General features: G+C 32.7%; 1 protein-coding gene across 1 annotated transcript in view; it reads left to right on the top strand.

Moving 5' to 3' along the window:
- Positions 1 to 22,001, top strand: part of LOC106473686 (coiled-coil and C2 domain-containing protein 1-like) — a gene marked incomplete at its 5' end in the record, with an annotated part of 39,113 nt that overhangs the window by 11,233 nt on the left and 5,879 nt on the right. Inside the window, 5 exons of the mRNA XM_013934365.2 lie at positions 3,537 to 3,601; positions 6,984 to 7,036; positions 8,041 to 8,092; positions 18,699 to 18,798; positions 20,276 to 20,366. Coding sequence (XP_013789819.1) covers positions 3,537 to 3,601; positions 6,984 to 7,036; positions 8,041 to 8,092; positions 18,699 to 18,798; positions 20,276 to 20,366 — 361 coding nt within the window. The remainder of the gene's footprint in view (positions 1 to 3,536; positions 3,602 to 6,983; positions 7,037 to 8,040; positions 8,093 to 18,698; positions 18,799 to 20,275; positions 20,367 to 22,001) is intronic.

Raw genomic sequence — 22,001 nt, 5'->3', positions numbered from 1 at the left:
TGATCTAAATTTATATTTGATTAGTCTTTAGGCATGTAATATTGAAAGATATAAAAATATTGTTTCGCTTAACCTATGATGAAATTACAGAGAACATTTTATGTCAGACTTTATAGTTCTCAGAGGGGTGGTAAATAAATTATAAAAGAGGCAATGACTAGAGAATAAGAGTCACAATTCTCACACTAAGGAAGTTTGAGGTTGTTTTTAACTATTTCTTAATAAAATTAAGAACATTAATAATTTTAAAAGTTGATTTATTATCAATATTTATATATCAAGTTTGTTTGTATACCATGATAATTAAGCAGTTTAATTAAATTTTGAATGAAACTCACTAAAACATTGTGATATGAACATTTTGACCTGCCCGTACTGAGAGAGTTAAGTGACCAGAGCAGTGAATTGTGCTTAAGTGTTTGTAAATTTACTTAAATTTACTGCTCATTTGCATCACATCTGTGACAGGAATTTTTGTCATTTGATATGGATTGGTGGTTAAAATCTGCATCAACATTAAAATAGAAAAATAGTGATAACACAGATGAAGATGCAACATGTTCAAATGAAAAAACACTGACTCATCAATCAAAATGCAAAAATCTTAAATATTGTGAGGAATATATGTTCTTTGGATTTATATACACAAGTCCTGAACATAAACAAAAAAAAAACCCACAGTGTGTTCTCTGTTATGAAACATTATCCAGTGAAAGTATGAAGCCAGCCAACCTTCGTTGGCATCTTGAAACAAAACATAAAGAACGCGTCAACAAACCTGCCAAATATTTTCATTGGAGACAAAAATCAGTGGGAAAAATAGCGACTGGCTGTAATAATGAAAAATGCTGTTTGCTTTGTATGAAGTGTCCCTATTAATAACAAAGACTGGATAACCACATACAATAGCTGAGGAACCAATTCTACCGGCTGCTAAAACAATGACATCTAGGAGAGAAAGTAGCAAAAAAATTATAATTTGATGTCATTATCAAACATCACTGTGAAGTGGCAAACCAAAGACCTGTCTGATAATGTTAAAAACCAGCTAGTTAAAAAAGTTAATATTATTCTTTGCAATTAAATGAAAGTACAGATGTTTCTAACAGTGCCGAGTTTGTTGCATTGATACGGTATGAATTGGATGGTAAAATTAGTAAAGATTTTCTGTTCTGCCGGATATTGTAAACGCATACTACTGGTGAGACTATTTTTAATAGTTTGAATGATTTCATAATTGCAAATGAAATTGGGTGGTCAAAATGTGTAATGGTGTGGCTCCTGCTATGTCAGGAAAGCACAATGGACTCATTGCTGCATACATAAAGAATCACTGGCAACAAGAAAGACAGCAGACAATTGAAGACTATATTGGATGAGACAGCGAAAGTGGTTAATTTTATTAAAGCTCATCCTTTAAATTTCCGTATATTTAATGTTGATTAGTTGTTCAGAACGGCTTCAGAAGGGTGTATTTGAATCGTTTCCAACACTCAATTATTTTCTTACAGTATCCGATGATGACCTCTCTCAAGAAATAAGGAAACTTATCATTTTGTACTTGCAGAGTTTGAAGAACAGCTTTAGGGATTATTTTCCTCTTCCTGATGCCAATAACAAGTGGATTATTGATCTATTTCATGTAAAAGTGAAGAAAATAGTCTTGTTGACACCTCATTGAGGTCAAATTTCATTCAGTACAACATATCAGACTATTGGTTGCTTGTGAAAAAAACCGAGTACCTTGAACTGACATCCAAAGCATTGAAGTACTTAATGTCATTCCCAGCTACATATTTATGTGAGCAGGCTTTCTCCTGGCTGTTTTATATAAAATAAAAGTACAGAAACCACAAGAATGTGGAAACTGATCTACACTTAAAACTTGAACCTGAAATACGCAACATAGTATCAATAAAGTAACATCAACCATCTCATTAAACAAGCAAGTTTTTAATACTGCTGGTTTTTTAATTGCATATTCAGTTATATATGTCTTTTATTTGATAGTGAAAAATTGGAAAACGAGTTAATTATTAGTTAATAAAAAGAGTTTGTTAGGTAGATGGAATATTTCAAAATCATGGGTTCTTTGGGTAAAAAAATAATATAAGGGGTCCTTGATAATGAAAAGTTTGGGAACCACTGATCTAGAATATTGTTTAGTACTTTCATTCTCATGTAGGAAAAGAAAAAGTGTGTTCAGTGCTAAAACTTTACCTAACAGAAGAAAGTTGTTGATCCTTGGCTTTATATTCAGTAGTGATAGGTATTAAATACAGTGTGGCCCAAAAATACTTACTCAAATTTCAAATGCTCGTATGACTATAGTAAATGAATCTAGAAGCCACCAAAACATCTAATATATATAAAAGCCAGTGTGTATTATGCCACATCATGCTTGATTTCTTGAAATAGGAGGAGTTATAAAAGCCAAAATTCATTTATCCAGATAGAATAGTTCTGCCCATTATGGTTTTAGTGATGGGGTGCAAGGGAACAATGAGGGAGTGGTGATGCCCTGAAACCTTATAAGTATAGTGAGTGTTGGTATAGTAAGCCTAAAGTCAATACGTAATGTGGGATCACCTAGCCTAGAGCCAAGTGCATAAAATTTATCATGAAAGTCAAAATATGAATTCAATTTTAAATTTAAATCATTTCTGAATTAAGCTATTGTCTATTATATCCCCAACATTATAAATAAAAAACAAACCTCTTTAATCAACGGAGACTAAATTAAGAAATCAACAAATATTTTTCCATTCTTGTTGTCTATACATTTCATTTTATACTTTCAGTGCATGGATTAACAACAATATTTGGTAATACTTTTGTTGCTAAGCAGCATGATATAAAAGCCATTGTTGGAATGTAGTGTTACCAAAATGCACTGGATTTTCTATATATTAGAAGTTGTTAATCTAATTGATTTTAATAATTATTCTATGAATATTCCATGAACTTATTTCATGAATGATCTTAATTTTGATTGGCTCACAAAGGAATTTACCAGTGTTTGACTGTCTTGACTTGCACTTTGCTGCCTCTTTGTTGGTCAAGCTTGATTTCAAAAAATATATTTATTTCAGCTATGAAATGTGAGGTTAGGGTATACTATGGGGTGGGGGTGGTAGTACTTGCCCTGTCATTTTGGATGGTTTATACGCTAGTCTTTATTAATATTTCATACAACAAATTAACTGTACATACCCTGCTGCATCATTTGAGATGCTTAAACTCGGCTCCACCAGCATTCAAACAATCATGACATCTATGACAGAGTGCCTGACATGCTGTTACACAATTTTCAACTCTAACTTGATGGAAGGCATTTATGATTTGTTGCTTTAATTCATCAGTAATTTTGGGTTTTAGACATCATCCAGTATTATCTGAAATAATGATAAAACGCTTAGAATCAATATACAGAAGTAGCATAACTTAAAGGATGGGTACATTTTTTGGGGCCACCCTGTATATTATGATTTAAAAAAAACAACTTGTAATGAAATGTTGAACATTATCTTTCATAGATGCAACACAGACTTAGCAGACAATGACTTGGAAGTTGATGTTATCAGGGGAGTTAACCTTCCAGGTACTGTAGAAACTTTTTGTTCAATTACTACACTCCAGCTGTTTTGCAAAGGATGCCCCCTCACTGGGGGGTCACAAGGCGAGTTTTTGGAAATCAAAGGATGCCACATGAGGGTTGAGTAACTATTGCTTGATCTATACACCTTAGGGGTACATAGTTGTTATGCAACGTATACACCTTAGTGTTGCATAATTCTTATGTAATAAGCACCAGAGGTAATACAACGAATTGGTACAAAGTGGTATGTTGTTAGAGGAAGAGGATGACATCATAGTTTGATACCAGAGGGTCTGTTGCTATAGGTGGACAGTGTTATCAAGGTTGGTGAGGGATGTAGATCAGCATGTCATCAACTTTAGTAACAATCAAAGTCTTAAAACTAATATTTTTATCTAATGTTATGTTTACAGTTATCTATACTAGAATGTTCTATTATCACAATTAAAGTTTTGCTTTATAAGTAAAACATTAAATACTTTTAAACAGGTGGGCAGTGTTTCTATAGGCAAGTAGTGTTACTAAGGGTAGCATTTTTATAGGAGGATAGTTCAATAAGATGATGAGCTCATCGTAGGATATCTCAACATGTCATCAACATATATGTTTAGAAGTAAAACTATTTATGTTTTATTAATTATATTTCTATATATTGTGTATAACCTTAAAACGAGTTCTTGACAAAATAGTTTGTAGGATGTTGTTACTACAGGCAGATGATGCTACAAATGACAATGTTACCACAGTTTGTAGGATGATCAATTAATTAATAGTATTTAATTTATTTCATAGCATACTTTTACAAATGTCTGTCCTGAAAAAAGATGGACGTTTCTTGATGACATCTTTAAATATCATGCAGTAGTTTAACATACAACCTTACTGTTTCACTTAATACACATTTTACGAGTTTGGCTTTACGGATTATATATATTCTTATGCTAATAATGCTTGGAGACGGCTTGAATGGGTAATGAAGAAAAACTTTAATATAAGTTTAACATAACAGCAAATGTATAATGTTTCAACAAGGTTTTTGTTATCATCACTGCAACAAGAATAGAAGAACATAAAGACAGTACAACACTCATGAAAACACAAAATTTAGCCATTGCAGACAACACCGTGTCAACTGGACACAAAATAAACTGGGAATAAACTAGAATCATTGACATAGACAAATTTTGGAAGACAAAAAAAATTAAAGAATCATTTTATATTAACACAATTAAACCTTCATTAAACAGAGATCCCGGATTAGAGGTGAGTAACCTGTGACTACCATTTGTTGAATCTACAGGAAATCTCTCCTCCAGTCAGAAACAGGGATAAACCAACCAATCATAACACATTCTCCACAATCCACCAGAATATTATAAAGACTGAATTCACCTTACACACACTGACCTGAAGACGAAAGGAAGAAGTAGTTCGAAACATTGGCCTCTACACTTGTGTTTCAACAACAGGCAGTTACCGTCCATTCAGCAAAGTTTCATCATAGATAAAATATTAGTTTTAAGACTTTGATTGTTACTATAATGTTGATGACATGTTAATCTACTTCCCCACCAGCCTTGGTAACACTGTCCACATATAGTAACAGACTCTCTGATATTAAACTATGATGTCACTTCCTCCCCTAACAACATATCCTCTGATTCCACATTGTGGAACTATAACTCCTAACAACACACACACTGTTGAATAACACTCAATCTGTGATGTCACGTGACATCTCCTAGGAACATACTCTCTGGCAGCGTACAACATCTGTTGGGGAGTGGTACTTCATTTGACTATGATGTTCTTGCCTAACAGTTATATAACCCTCAGGTGGCTTTCTTTGATTTCCATTCACCTGGCAACCCACCAATGAGGCACCATCCTTTAGCTTCCAGGGTCTCGCCCTAACATCAAAATATAAATTTACCATAAGGAAATAACTGCATCAGGTTTATTTTTATCTATTAGTCTGGTGTTAAAATGTTTTGATATCAGTGTAAAGTTTTCTTATGCTTATGTTTGTTTATTATACCAGCTTGTATTGAAAAGCTCTTACTCCATAGTAACATCACATGTAAAATAATTCTGTCCAGCATAATGTCACTATGCTAGTTAATTTAAACTAATGGTGCTGTTTTGGTTTTTACCCATTTCAGAAGTACAAGATAATGCCATCCAGTTTAAATATCTTTATAGCTTTATTTTCATAGTTACCACAAGGAAACTGGCTGAACACCAGAAAGAACAGTGTAGTTTTGTCTGTATATGTCAACACAATAGAAAGTGGCTATTCCTTTTGAACAGTTAAAACATAACTTCATGATTTTCTATACTTTTAATCTAATGTTTTAGTAAGTAACTATATCCCTAAAAAATGTAGATACCAGTGTGATGTTTAAACATGGTAGGAAGTAAACATTTAAATACCAGTGTACATTTGTTTGTACTTTCAACATAGAATGATGTAACCATACTCTGTAAACATTTAAATACCAATGTGTCTATATTTGTACTTTCAACATGGTATGAAGTAGCCGTACTTTATAAATGTTTAAAATACCAGTGCAGGCATGTTTGTATTTGTAAAAAGTAGTAACTGACCATTCTCTGTAAATGTTTAAAATAGTAAGAAGTGACCATACTGTGTAAACATTTAAAACCAGTCAATCAATCAATAACTTGGCAGTATTTGTTTTTTTATTTTGTTTATTGTTTTGTTGTTTATTTTTGTCACACTCACTTGATCTATGTAGATCACATCGAAACATGTACTTGTAGAGAGATATTTTAAAGTGGAAGCCATACGGCTTCAATAAAGTTTTTATTGTGTGAATATAAAACATTGTTTTTAATTGTTTATTATAATAATAAAAAAATTGATATTTATTTAGGTTTTAGAGGTTACACAAACGAAATTTGAAATTTTTCAGATGAAGAAAAGTATTTTAAATTTTAACGTGAAAATCAATTTGGACTCTGATTCTATATTTTCAAGGTAAAATCTTTAGTAAAAATACTTAATCGAAAAATTTGATTTTTCTTGTTCAAAAGACTTGTAATGTTTACCAAAAGCTTGCCAAATTTTGTGAAGGTTCATAAAGCAAATTAAACATTGTAGTATGGAAACTGGTGGTTACTTTGTGGTTACAAGGTTGGTAACATTGCTCGACCCCATACAAAAGAGTTAATTCATCTACATATAAGTTTTAGATAAACTTAAATCTCGATTAAGTTATCAAGAATTCAGAATCTCCTCAGTCACACGTGTAAATGTTATGAAGGAGAAGCATTAAACACATAAACATTTGATAGTCATTAATAAGATGTAGAATATTTGCATTCATGATTACGAATTATTGTATCAAAACATATCTTTCAGGTAAACCAGATGATCTTGATTCGTATGTGAAAGTAGAACTTCCCTTTCCATCAGTAAGTGGTTTTGAATAAACCGTTAATAAATCATTAGTGTTATTGAAGAAAGAGAGGCTGGGGTTTTATATTTACATACTGCTGAGACTGGTATTTTATAACATAAATTTTTAATATACTTTTTCTTCAATCCCAATTTAGCAGTAAGTCTACAGGCTTACAATGCTAAAATACAGGTTTCGATACATGTGGTGGACAGAGCATTATATAGCTTTAAGCTTACCAACAATCAAACCAACTCATCGATCCAAGTTTAGCAGTTTCTTCGTATGAGCCATTTATCTGGTTTTGATTTTACCTTAATGAAAACTGCAGTTATTTGAACGGTTAAAGGAAAGATTTAATACATTAGAAATCGTTTATTTGCTAAAATTATACATACTTACTTTATGTTTACGCATATTCAGTTTGAATTAAAAAGTAACTTTTCTAAACACTTACAGCAGAAATTGGTATTGTTTTAGCATCTCATGAAATATTGACTTACTGGTTCTATTGAGTTGCATCCAGAAAAACTAAAGCCGTTACTACTTTTGTGTCACAGTGTGGAGAAGTTATGGCATTTTCTTAAAATGGCTAAAGTTACCAAAATGATGGAAAATAAACAGTAACATGACTAAATAAAGGTCACCCTGAAAAGACGAAAGTCAACAGACACAAGAAGGAGTTAAGTCATTCCCTGCCCTGAAGATGAACTAATTTTCAGTAACAGTAACACAATTAAATCATAGTTATTTTTATACTTTATCTTAAAGCTATCGTAATGTTGACAATCTTCAGTGACAACTCAAGCAAAGTTAGGATATTCTGTTTTAAAATTTTCAGTCATTGTGTAATATGTTAAAAAGTTTTCTTTCAGTTTAAAGTGATGTGTAGATGATTAGTTGTAGTTGTTATTTTATGATCTGGAAATAGACTCAAGAAAAATTTTCATGATTTAATTATATTTTTTATGAACCGAGTTTAATTTACTAAAATAACATAATTTATTTTTTTCTTGTCAGGACAATCCCCAGAGAGCTAAATCTCATACATTGAGAGGTACAAATAATCCAGGTAAGAACTGAATATAGCTTGGAAAGTGATAATTGTTATTGTATATTATTGTTTGCTACAATGAAAGAAATATTCTGAGAGCATACCATGAATTATAATGAAATATAATCAATCTTTTAAATGAAGTAAATATTTCAATTTTAGTACAAGAAAGCAGAAGTTAATCCAAGGCACCGATTATGTTATTTATCATATGATGATTATCTTTTGTGTAGGATTAAAATATATGTATATATATATCACCAAAAACATTGAGACAGAAAGTGTTTTGTCTCTGTAAGGTTTTTTTATTCTTTCTCATGTTATAACTTATGCCTTTTTCAAGGGCTTAGGAACATCGCAGGTTACAAAACTGATGTTCATGTTGCCTTGAAAAAGGCATAACCAGAAATATTGAGTCGAATAGAATAAACAATTATCTGAAATTGTTTGTGATCTTCATTCATAATGTTTTCCATCCTTCAGTCAGCAATAAAAACATCAATATGTTTTTATATATATATATAGTTGATCCACTTTCGATCGTAATTACATTATAAGCTGCTATTAACACTTGCTACCAACCACTTGTGTGTATCATGTACAATAGACTGTCACTCTTCTTGCAAGTCTGCTCTTACTGTTTGTTATTGGGATTCTGTCCTCTATTGATATTCCAAAATGTACAAGAATGTTTCAGTTTAATTCAGATTAGATTATAGGTAGATCCTAGAAGTTATTTGCCTAAAACAACTACTGGCATGATGAATAATGTATGTAGTTTAAAATTCCATTGGTGTATGCATTATCAAAACATCATATCCATCCTAAGCTGAGATAGCAGATAAAAGATTATGCTGAAATCTTGTTTCTTGGATAAGATTCTAGTCCCAAGTATGTGGTGATACCCATTATACAGTTTGGTAGATAGAAGCTTCAAACTCCAAATATTAGTCCAAAACGTTAGCCATATGGCATATAGCTTAATAATGCCCAAAATCCCATATTACTATTTCTAGCAGATCAGGTACAAAATGGTTAAAACAGGCTTACATTATAGTACACTAACCTCACTTTTGTCAGTTATATCTAAATCATTCTCCATATTACCATCCAACTGAAATTCAATCGTCTGAAGTAAAAATGGCCGGGCATGGTCAAGTGGTTAAGACACTCGACTCGCAATCTGAGGGTCGCGGGTTCGAATCCCCGTCACACCAAACATGCTCGCTCTTTCAGCCGTGGGAGCGTTATAATGTGACGGTCAGTCCTACTATTCGGTGGTAAAAGAGTAGCCCAAGAGTTGGCAGTGGGTGGTGATGACTAGCTGCCTTCCCTCTAGTCTTACACTGCTAAATTAGGGACGGCTAGTGCAGATAGCCCTCGTGTAGCTTTGCGCGAAATTCAAAAAACAAACAAACTGAAGTAAACACGAAGTAGTAATAATTTCTGATGAAAAAAATAAACTAACTACGAAAATCAGAACTGTAAAGTTACTTATGATGTAATGAAGTCAATTCTACACTACAAGTTGAAAGTACATAATGTCGTCAGATTTATTCATCATTCTGCATGCTGATGTTTCATTGTTCTTCTCCCTAATTTTGATACTTAAGGCACATGAAAGCTGACGTCATGCATTCACAGCCATACCGAGTATCTACAGTCCACTTGTGAAGTCCAGTACCGTGAAGTATCCTGTGTACTTGCTAGAAAACCTTGAGTAATGCCACATTGATTTCACACCACATACTAGTCTCAATGGACATAAGAATGGTTAATTTTGAGTGGCTGTGGATATGCTGCCAAACAATGCATTCAGTGACTTTCCATCTCACCAGCACCACCAGCCATTATAGATTTGGGTTTGAATAGTTAGGCCACTCACAATACCAGTACTTCTCTTGTAATCATTCATCTTTGTAGGTCTGTGAACTCTCACTTTTTTTTGTATTTCATTCTCTCCTCATAGCATTAACTCTAAGTGGCTATATAGCTGTGGCAGCTGCCAACTTTTATAAATGCCATAGTGTAGGCACTGTTGGATTGACATAATTCTGTAGGAATGGATTAATTTATAGTTAGAGATGTCCCAGTATTCCTCAGTAAAAATGCTTTTATCAAAAAGGACTTACTGTTCGATGGAAACAAATTAAATACAAGTTCAGGTTCCAGTACTTGCCTCTCCACAGAACAATTAACTGGTGCGTTGGAAATACTACCAAAAAAACTTTATTCATGCTCCAAGCCATTGAAAAACCTCTCACACCATCATCTAATATTGTGTACTGCACTAGTGTATAGTGAAAGCAATGTTGGACTATACCCAACCTTGCACATTACTCTCTTTGAGCAATTTGTGTAAAGAAAAGTTCATTCTAGTTTTTAAATTGAAAATACTTTCAGTTAAAGTTTCTAATAAGAATTATTATCTTTCTCAAAAACATTTATTTCTTTAGATACAAAATGAAAAGAAAACAAGTTTGGGGAGAAGTAGTCAGGAGAGTTGTGGTATAGTTTCATTTACATGACAAACATATTGTCACTTGCCATTTACCATTGATAGGGTTTGGATAGAATCCAATAATCTTTGTTATGTCTGCAGCAAAAAAATTATAATAAACAATAGTATTAATAGTAATAATTTCAATTAATTCAGTTTCATCAATCGTATTAAATACAGATCTCATACAGCCTTCTGAGTTCATGACACTTCTTAACATGAGTCTGATTCTCCTTTAGTGGCAACTGGAGATACATGGACAGTGATTGATGTCGCTACCTTTGTAAACCAGGTGGTTGGCTCTAAACTACATTCTCCATCTCATTTTTAAGTCTCAAGGACTCCTGCTTCATCATGTTTTTGGATGATTTTGAGCAGCTCTTCTCACCACTTGTCTTTGCTTCTGGTTTGTCTGTTGCAGATGAGGATTAGGTAATTCTGTTCTTGTCCTTTGTCGCTTTCATATCTTAAGTATGTGATATTCTTTCTTTTAAGGTTTTTGATGTTTCAAGGCCAAGCATATTGCATGAGCCTTACACCTTGGACTTTCTTGTATCCCCCCCTCTCTCCTCAACTGATATTCTCATTCATTCAGATTATTTTCTGTTCTCATTGTCTCTTCTTTTTGAGGATATGCTTCATGATCATAACAGTTTTACTGGGGAGGTTTACAACTACCTGTTCTCCTTTCTGATCTGGATTTCTTCTTTAGCAATTGCCCAGTTAACTTGGTTTCTTTATTTCTGGGATATACTTTGTTAGGATGCTTTACTTTCTGGAATTAGACTTTCTCAGCCTTATCACCAGGAGCTCCATTTGCCACTTTTCCTTTGAGAATAAGTTTTTATTTTTAGAAATTTCTTATACTTTAGAAGCTTGAGCTGAGACAGCTCATTGCCAGTCTTCTCTGCTCACTCTAGTTTTCCATGTTTCTAAATCTCACGAGCATCATTGGGCCTCATTTTTCCTGCTCCTCATCCTGTGGTCCTTTCCCAACAGACAAATGTTAAGAGGCTTGGAGATATCTCATTTCTGGAGGTACCACTCATCTCTATGTGGGAGCTTGGTTCCTATACTCTGCACTCCTGAAGATACTATCTACAGAAGACAAGTCATACAAGTGTTTCCTCAGGAAGTTACTCTTTCTTCAGTGCTTAAGCCTCGTATGTTTTTAACTGGGTCTTGAGGACTTCTGCATGGAGGATGCACTCATGAGTTTGGTATTTTCACAACTGAGTGGATGATTGGTTCTTCTAGCTCTGTCCTCTGCTGTGATTGGCTATTTAAGAACTGAAGTTCAGTATTGATTCCTAATTCATTATGGTGCTTGACATGTTGCAGGATTGAAACCCAATATCAAACCTGCTTACCCTTTCAGTCGGCAGGGTATTATAATGTGATAGGCAGTCCCACTATTTGTTGGTTCAGAGTAGCTTAACCCTTTTGATACAGGTCACAGGTGAAAGGCCATGTCATCTTGTTTGTTGACTCACATTCAAGATTTTATTGAACTGCTATTTCATAAGTTTGGTAACAAACTGTAGATTATAATTCAAGTTTTAGAACTATACATTACACAACTTGTTAATTTAAAAGTAAATATTAAAAAACAGATAAACATCGATTTTGTGTGTCACGTGGTATGTTGAATGCAGCACTGATCCAAATTAGATGTTTGTGAAGTCAAAATACTAAGTTTATAGTTTCATACGAATTAGAAACTCAAATTACAGATATTGACAAGCTAGAATATAAAATAAAAAAGGTCTTATCTTTTCTATTTGTTAAGATATTGCCAATTTAATAAATAAAACATAATGGCAACTCGCTCACCTCTTTCCATTTTTGGAAACACTTACTTCTATACATGACATGAATAACCAATTGGAAGCTCAGAATGCCCCCCTCGTGGTTTTCTAAACCTTTCTAATGTACCTAGCATCATTTCTTTTTTTTAAATCAAGATTTCAATGACGTACGTTGTGTCTTAAGTCTGCTCGAAATTTCATATTTTTTAGACCCAAATACAGCTTAGTTACTATGTTTAATAAATTATAGTAGAATTCTGTGGTACTGATGTAGTAATTTATGAATTTTTAGTTATTCAAAAGTATAAATAAAACCTAAAAAAAGATTTTGTTTCATGTCCTCCATGTGCAAAATTTTTAAAGGCTTAGCAACCTACATCAAGCAGCAACTGAGTACAAAGGTCATAACTAGAAGAGGTAATTGTTTGCTTTACTTCTTTATTTCCTGTACTGTGTTTTAGGGAAAATAACTTTAAGAACTTATTTCAAAATAGCCATAATCTATATACATATATAATGTATAATAATTGAATTGTGACTGTATTTTACAAAATACTAGTTGACTAAAACACAGCCAAGACAAGTTACTTTGTACAATAACATGAGTGCATGTGAGCCACGTCATTGTAACTTTTGTATTGTTCGCCAGGCACGGGTGAAAAGTCAAAACATTTATGTTTTGGTGTTATAATCTGTATTCATTCTACAATGAAAGATGCATGATTTATATTTATTTCCTAATTTTTCATGGTGGTTGCGAGATTGGTCAAATTTACCAAACCCGTACATAGATTAATTACTGAAAATAACAGATAAAATATTAAGTTTTTTCTTAAGAAAAATTTGATAACTATCTGGACATTATAAAGATTTTGCATGTGAAATTTCGAAATTTTCTGATGCATAAAAATATTTTCAGTGATAAGATGAAAATTACTTTGCATGATAGATTGGTAAGATGTGAAAAAAAAAAAAAGGCATGAGTGAAATATTACTTTATAAACCTTTAGATTTAATAAAGAATTAGATATTTTGGGTATGTTTATTGATAAACTGCCAAATTTCGTTAACATTCACTTACTAATTTAAAAGTCATAGCATGAAAAATATAACAAGCACAAAATGGTTATGAGGCTGGACCGAGCCTGGGTTGAAAAAGTTAGGTGTTGACTAGCTATCTTTTCTTTGGTTTATCACTTCAAAATTAGGAAATGCTGTGTTAGACAGCTCTTGAGTAGCTTTGTGAAAAATTAAACAAACAGACAGTCATTTGGGCATCTTTAACAACTCATTTGCTTGTCAAACACAGTCTTATCCTTTATGTTTCCAAGACATGGAATTTCTGGTTATCAAAGCTGTAATCTCCCCTTCTTTTCCTGAATTAGAGGGTCTATCTTTTTTCTATGTATCTTATTGAGTGGAGTTTTGAAGATCATTGGAATATGTCCAGAAAATCTCTGATATCTCTCCGTCTATCTCTTCATCTCTTACTGTCATGGTGGCTTCTTCATTCTTACCCAATCCCAGGTATCCGTCTTCCTCCATCTTGTTCATGGATACTTCTCTCAAGGTAGAGTAGGGTTATGGACAACTTCATCATTTCCAGTATTTGGTCTCCAGAGGAGCAGTTTCTACACATCAATGACTTCAAAATATTAACAGTTGAACAAACCTGCCACCATTTTTGTTACATCTGTCAGGGCATCTTGTATTGATCCATTCAGACAACTCAACTGTTGTGTTTTGTATTGGTTAACAGGTTATGCACTTCAGCTCCTCTTTTGGACCCACGTCCACTACATTCAGCCTGAAATGGTTTAGGAGCTTTGTCCTTAGTGAGGGATTGGCTCTCTCATTTGGACCTAATCCTTCTGACACAGTGATCTTTACATCCGCTGGCATTTCTCTGAATTCTAAGTTTTTCTCATTCTGATCATTAGCCAGATTAATCTTAGTTTCTGCTTCTTCATCTGTTAGTGATCCAAGAGCCTCTGCCTCTTCAATTTTGGAAATTTTCTAACATCAGCCTTGGATGTTCATCTTCCACCACTGTATGCCTTATTTTCATGCATGGCTTTTGTCCAGTCCTTTGTAAAATGGGCAGGATTATTTCACAGAGTAACCCATGTCAGTGCTCTCACTCTTGTTAACTATCCACCCTTGTAGTTTATCAGTACAAGTATACTGTTTTTTACCATTGGTCCATCCAACATTCCTTTCCTGTAAGTCATCTGACTCTTTCTCATCTCAATCTCTTTTTCTACTTGGCTTTTCGAGAGATGTTTATTCATTTCTATAATCACAAATACAGTGTGTTTTTTCTGATCAATTTTCTTTTTTTTCTCTGGTTCTTATCTCTTCATGTCATTTTAAATCAGTAGTTATCCTGGTCCATTTATGAAATTGAATTTCTGTTTAGTTTTTTAGGTTCTCGCAAGTCCTCTCTTCAAACCTTTGGCTAATTTTTTCCTGTATTATCTTTCTCTTAAGATGTATTTTCTTCTTCTTCCAACTTGTGAGAGATTTCTGATATTTTTGTCTTGTATACCTCCCACACTCTTTCACAGGGACAGATTGACTCTGTTTCCAGATTGCCCCTTCTTTCTTATAACATGAGATATCTGGAGGGGGATTAAAGGTTTTCTCCAATCACTGTCTCTTCTTTGTCATCTCCATATGATCATTCAAACTCTGATCCTATGTAGGAAGTATGAAGTGACTTCACTTGCACAACTTTCTTTAGAAGCAATGAAAATCATATCTCTGTTTCTCAAGATCTGGTTTGTCTTTTCCCAATTGAAAATGATACTTTCATCTTTTTGTGTCACCTCCCATCAAGTACATTATTTCTCAGCTTTTCTTGGTTCTGGCCATTGAAATCCTACAGGTGGACAACCATGGACAATTTTGTGTCTCATTGTTTATATCACATTGCAGTTTTGTCTCTCTCCAGTTGCAATTATCCCATCTTCCCATAGGCTATAAGGAGTAGAGCTGTTGATAAATTATTGTCTTAACTGCTTCGACTTTTGCCATTTAAAAGTATAAAAAAGGAAACAAAAAACCCACCAAGTGACTGATGTTGCCTTACAGGAAATATCTCTCTTTACCAAAATCTGCATTAAGCAGGGAATAACAGAAACTGTCAACCCCATCTACTCACTGTTGAGATGGAGTTTTTCCACAAGACTGCTTTAGCAGTATGTATTTATTTTTTTTATCTTCCAAGCCATACAGGAACAAAAAGAAAAAAGGCTAAACAACCACTCAATACAGCAGTTCCTACTGCCTATATTTGCTGTAACCAATTGCACAGTCTGTCAGTGAGGAACCTTACAGAAATGAGATGATTCCTGTTCAGTCAACACACTTATCTGGAGGTCTCCATGTGCAAATTCCCTCCTCCAATCTATTCTAGTGGAGTAGGAGAACTCTCACTTCCTCGGTAACAAGTTGCTGGGGGTGGTCAATATGGAGAATTCCCTTTTGGATCAATGTAATCCAACTGGTAGGACAAGGGTGTCAACCTTGAAGAATTAATACAGTTTACCCCAGCACTAGAAACCTGACCATTCTTGGAGAGTGTGACCAGCCAGATGATCTTGAGTTCTTCTTGAGATGCATCTCTTGGATGATTCATTCTTGATTTTTGTGTTTCACACATACTCTACTGCCCTAACCACACTTAAGTTTTTTGAGATTTGTTAATTAAGCAGCTTTCACATACCACCTACCTTTGGAACACTAGCATAAAGCATAAAATTCTTATGAAAGAACCTTTTTGAATAACTAATACTATTGTACAAAGAATATTTTTTGATAGAGATGGATGAGGTCTTTCACTGAATGCTGTTCCTGCTCTGTGATTTTTTTTTTTTCTGTCGCTGCATTCTCAAGAGTTACATTATTATTTTTTTTGCATTGGACCCTCCACCCTAATTGTTTTGTGGACAGATGAGTACTATAGTCTGTAGCTAAAATTTTCCTTATCCTAAAATGTACCCACCCCTCCAAAGAACCACCCACCCTACTTCCAGTGTGTCTGTTTGTCACATCAGGAATGTGCTTTTGGTTTACACAAAGTGCTCAAGGAGGCTGTGTTGCCCTCATATTAACTCTTTTGCTCGTGCAGTTTGTGGAAACTGAGTCACGATATTCACTTGTACAACAATACATGCAGTAACTCTGAGATTTATTAATGTATCCTCTCAAAAACTGGTAAGATTTCATTGAAGATCATAAGTATCTTGTACAAAAATAATGACAGTTTTAAAATTAAGTGTTTTTACTGAAAAATGCAATTTTTTTATTGTAGTTACTCACCTTCAAACTATTAACAAATCGAGTGCAAGGTGATTTTCATTTTAAGTATAAAAATACTTTTCTTCATTTTATAGTTTTATTTGCCTAATCTCTAGAACTTTTACAAGGATATCAAAAGTCTTTTAAGGTATATGTTTATATTTTTTCATTTTCTCTACCATATTACTAACTCTTGCTATTATCATCAACATACAATGCAACAAAATAATTAAAATTGCAAAATATAAAATAAATAGATACCTTTTAATTTTTTTTGTAGAATATCTTTAAAGATTTTTCATTTGTTAAATTCATAATTTCAGCTCTCCCTTTTCACATGTAGTTAATTTTTGAAGTTTTATTCTCTTGTCCTTTATCACTTATTGATCATCTCGACACAGTTCAGTGGTATCCTCTAGGGTATATTACGGTTGTGCAAACCTTTGGCAATATTTTTGTTCAGCACCTGATATCAAAAGCCTTGAGAATGGATGCAAAATGTGATTTATATTTAAAAAATGTTTAAAACTTTTCATTATGCATTTGAAAACATAACTAATACATAATTGACAAAAATATAATAGTAAGACCTAAATACAATAGAAACTGTATCTCTAACTGTAGCGTATTTAGTTAAGAAACAATGGTAAGTTGTATAGTCCATCAAGCAGCCAATTTCCTATAACCCATTAGGACAACTGTGCACCAATTTCAAAATAACTATTGTTAGTTTATAATATAAAATAGCCTCTTTCTAATGTCTATGTATATGTTATGTACACATCTACATGGAAGCTATAAAGCTTAAACAAATATGTTGAAGGTGGGTGTGGCAGCTGTTAGAGGTTGAAAAAATTACTTGTTTCAACTTTATTTTGCTCAGAGAACTTTGTAACGAATGAGTCGAGAGATAACCAAAGCATCTCATTGTTTAAATGTAACGTCATTACTGCCATTGAATTATTGAAGATACAGAGTGCCAAATTCGAGAATTATCTTAGCTCGTTGATCACGTGACAATACATCTGAAGTTTAAGTTGTTTTTTAAAGGTTTATTTTAAAATAAAGGACATAAAACTTTGATAAAATATAACCTCGAATCGTAACACACATTATAATATTAATTTCATTTACATACATTGATATTAAAATTGTTTAACTCTCTCAGCATGGACCCAGTTGATTTGACCAACCATGTGATCTCTTTGTACTTATATAAAATCTTTATAAGTTTGATACTACTAACTTTTAATACAGTAGGTATATCTTCACAAAATTTGGCAATCTTTCAGTAAACATTATAAGTCTTTCACATACAAAAAAATCACTTTTTTATAGAAGTGTTTTAAATATACTTAGAAAAGATTTGTCCATGAATATATCAAATATTCGTTTTGAATAGTTCGTGTTCAAGATGATTTTCGTGTATAAAATGAAAATACTTCTCTTCATTTCAAGAATCTAAGATTTGATTTGTGTAATCTCTAAAACCTCCTAAATACATTTCTAACGTTTTTTTTCAGTAAAACTTTATATTTTATCTGTTATTTTCTCCACCCTAACTCTATGCAGTGTTGCTCAATTTGACGACTTCATATTCACCAAAAAAAAAATCGAGAAAAATCTAAATTTCCGTTTTTTCTTTCTAGAATGACTTCAGATTGGAAAAATGAGATGAATTAATCTTTATTCAAGAATTGGGCCTAAAATAACGACCATCACACATAAGTCATGTAGCAAAGACAAATAAAACCAGAAAACAATTTACAGAATTAGAACAATTAAGTACTTATATCTTATAGGCGTACAATAGCTCAGCAGAAGGCTTAAGGGCTTAATAACACCTAAATTCAAGGTTAAATGGCCCAGAACACATAGCTCATTGTGCAGTTTTGCACTTAAAACAAACAATTAGATAATCTTAAAATTAACACATATGTGAATTATAAACATTTCTACATACTCTCACACACACATGAAAAATTTTCTGATAATATTCTATTTATTTTGACAGAATATAAAGAGTCATTCAAGTTTGAAATAAACCGCAAGTCTAGGGCTTTGGCTCGTGTCTTCAAAAGGCATTCTTTGAAGGTGGAAGTTTGGTCTAAAGGGTATGTGTTATTACTTTAGTTCTTTTTTGTGTGTCCTGTTTCTTTCAGTTGTTATCTCTAAGCCACCATGTGAAATTGAGAAAAAAAAAAGGAGCAGTTGTAACAATGTAGATCATCAATACTGATTGATAAGTAGAACATATGAAGGAGTAATCTGGATTATGTTGTCCTTTCGTGACATATGTCAAGTATTATAACATTCAGCCAGTGACTAAAAAGATATTTGATTGTCAGTAAAATTAAATTTGATTGCTTGTCCAATGAGATGATAGGAAAGCGTATATATTTAGGGTGACAAGTTGAGAACTAATGAAATTGACAATGGTGTATTTATGATGGGCCTGGATAAGAAAATGGTGGAATTTTTGACAGATATTAGAAATTGGAACCATGAATTTTTTGTTATTTTAAGGTATAAGTTTTTATCCTTATTTGTTAAAAATACGGGAGGTTCAGTGGGCTCTGTCTTGGAGCTGGCTGGGTGGGCTGCAACCTCTCAGCTTTTCCTACCATTTTTGCCCTTGCCCATTTTAATACCTATCATTATCACAATCGGTAATTGATGCGTATCATGTATATTTTCATATGCACATAGGAGTGTAGTGTCATCAGAGCATACCTTAGCGTTGCTCCTGCATCTGAACTTGGAGCTGAGTCTCAACACTTCGAAAATTAGAATTAGGTATACAGAAAATAAGTTATTCCGTCTATGCTCAAAATTCAATGTCTCTCATAACCAAACTCTCAGAGAGTCAGAAAACATTGCCTCTTTGTGATCCAATGTGTCCAATGGTAGAGTTCTTTCAGACTGCCCAGCATACATACACGATCAAACTAATTGATGAACTAGCATGAGGCATCCTGCAACTGTTGCAGATGTTAAAGCATTTAAATGGTGTAAATATTTATCACGTAATTACTAAGACATGAATGTGTATTAAACACTTAGTCAATTTTATTTTGCAACTCTGTGTGTTTGAAACATACACATTTTTAAAAAGGCTTATTATTATATAATATGCAACAAAAGTCACTTTATTTAGCTATTCATATTGGTATGACAAGAGGTATACAAAACATTATGAAAGTCAAAGTTTTTAACACTGTAGTGCAGTTAAAATTTAGAAAAATTAATAAGATATATGTTTCTTAAATTATTTTATAGTTACTCATTTTCCTATTGTTTTTTTGTAATTTAGAAGTAACATGTACATAATTATTCTTGTGTTTTGAAAATAAGCACTTTTGTCCCACTGATTCAAGTGTCAAACAATGAAATGTGAAATAGCTTATGTATATAGAGATCTGAATATATGAATTAAATATACTGATTGTTTCTGTCTTTTGATAATTATGTCTTGATCAAGGATTCTTTTATTTGTAAAAGAAAATGAATCAGACTTTAAACTTTCAAGAAGTTCAAGGGTAACTTAGAAATGCTCGAATGTGATCTCTAAGTGATTTTTCGTATCTACAGAGGATTTCTTCGCAGTGATGCTCAAATAGGAACAGTTAGCGTAAAGCTGGTTGACTTAGAGAAAGTTTGTACCCTTCATGAGAGTTATGATGTAAGTGATTTTTTTTTACAGGAAGTTAATAGTGTTTTTAATATTTATGTGTAATTGTGTGTTATTTTAATACTTTTATAAATGATATTCTTACTTGATACTAAGGAAAAATAAATATATTTATCCTGTAGTTCTTATGATAACGAGTATATGTAATATTAAAGATTTAATTTTTCATGTGCCACAACTCACTCAAGACGTGTGTTCAGAATAACGTGTATGACACCTGTATTTTGTAGCAGCAATTATACTTCGAGTCCATACAGCATTCAATAAACAGATAATTTGTACAGAAACCATATTTATTTTAAAATCCACATCTTCATGATAAACTTTCTTGCATAGATACACACTGGAAAGGAAAGATCATGCTGAGGAATTGAATGAATAACAGTTATAAAGTTGAAATGTTTAAGTGCACGCTGGAGGTTATAAATGTTTTATAGAAATCATATCCACAAATTTGAGAAGAAATATCTTAGTATATATATATAAAATACCCAGCATTTCTCTTGAGGGTTAGGTGTCTACTGTTGTCATATCTACAATTCAAATGATACATTATAGAAAAGAATATGGTACAGCAATACAATATAAAATAATGTGATACAATGTATGACAAGAAAGAGGCTTTAAAGAAGAAATTAATTGGGAAGGTTCGTGTATACTGAGAAATTAGGTAAAGGTAAAAGATAAGTTTATGCTTAATACAAAATCATAGATTTAATTTGTTATCAATGTGTACAAATGAACTTGGCAACATAGTGTAACTAATCAAATTTTATGTTGTAAGTTTGTAATTATATAAGGAAATATTAAAAACAAATCCTCAATCTTCCCTAGTATGAAAATTTTGATATTTGCTGTCTGGGTTTGTCTCTTCTCTAATTTATTTACCACTCCTCTGAGAAATATGGAATTTAGCATAAATTACCCATTATAATATAGTTATTACTCACACAAAACATAATTTTTATAGCTCTTCAATCATATTTAGTTACAGAGCCATAAACTAGAAAATCAGACCTCTCTTGCCATGCCCACCTGTCACATTCTCTCTGTCACAAACTGCCAGTAGTTCTTTGACATATATTTTTTATAACCAATAATAGAGAGCCAAAGTTTTAATCTATCAAGTGATATTTTATATTACATTGTTGTCTGTACAGAAAATTGTATATTTTACTTCCAGCCTAAACTTTATTGCCACAGGAAACACGTCAAGGAACTTAACAGCTCTTGTCACATAGTTAGAAACCCAGAAAATTATGATAGTTATTGGACAATGTCTTCTTTTTACATGTTATTATTCTGTGTACTTAGACAAAGTATTTAACCCTTTCGAGATGAGTCACGAGTGAAAGGCCATGACATCTCATTTGTTGACTAACAACTAACATTCAAAATTTTATTGAACTACGATTTCATGAATTTTATGTCAATAAGTTTGGTATCAAACTGTAGATCATAATTCAAATTTTAGTACAATACATTACTGAATGTCTTATTTTAAAAGTAAATATTAAAAAAACAGATAAACATTGATTTTGTGTCATGTGGTATGTTGAATGCAGCACTGGTTCAAATTAGATGTTTGTGAAGTCAAAATACTATGTCTGTAGTTTTGTACGAATT

The sequence above is a fragment of the Limulus polyphemus genome, unplaced genomic scaffold, assembly GCF_000517525.1.
Source record: "Limulus polyphemus unplaced genomic scaffold, Limulus_polyphemus-2.1.2 Scaffold6403, whole genome shotgun sequence".
In the NCBI taxonomy this organism is placed as follows: Eukaryota; Metazoa; Arthropoda; class Merostomata; order Xiphosura; family Limulidae; genus Limulus; species Limulus polyphemus.
The sequence above is the reverse complement of the archived record's forward strand: the minus strand, read 5'-3'. Positions and strand labels throughout refer to the sequence as shown.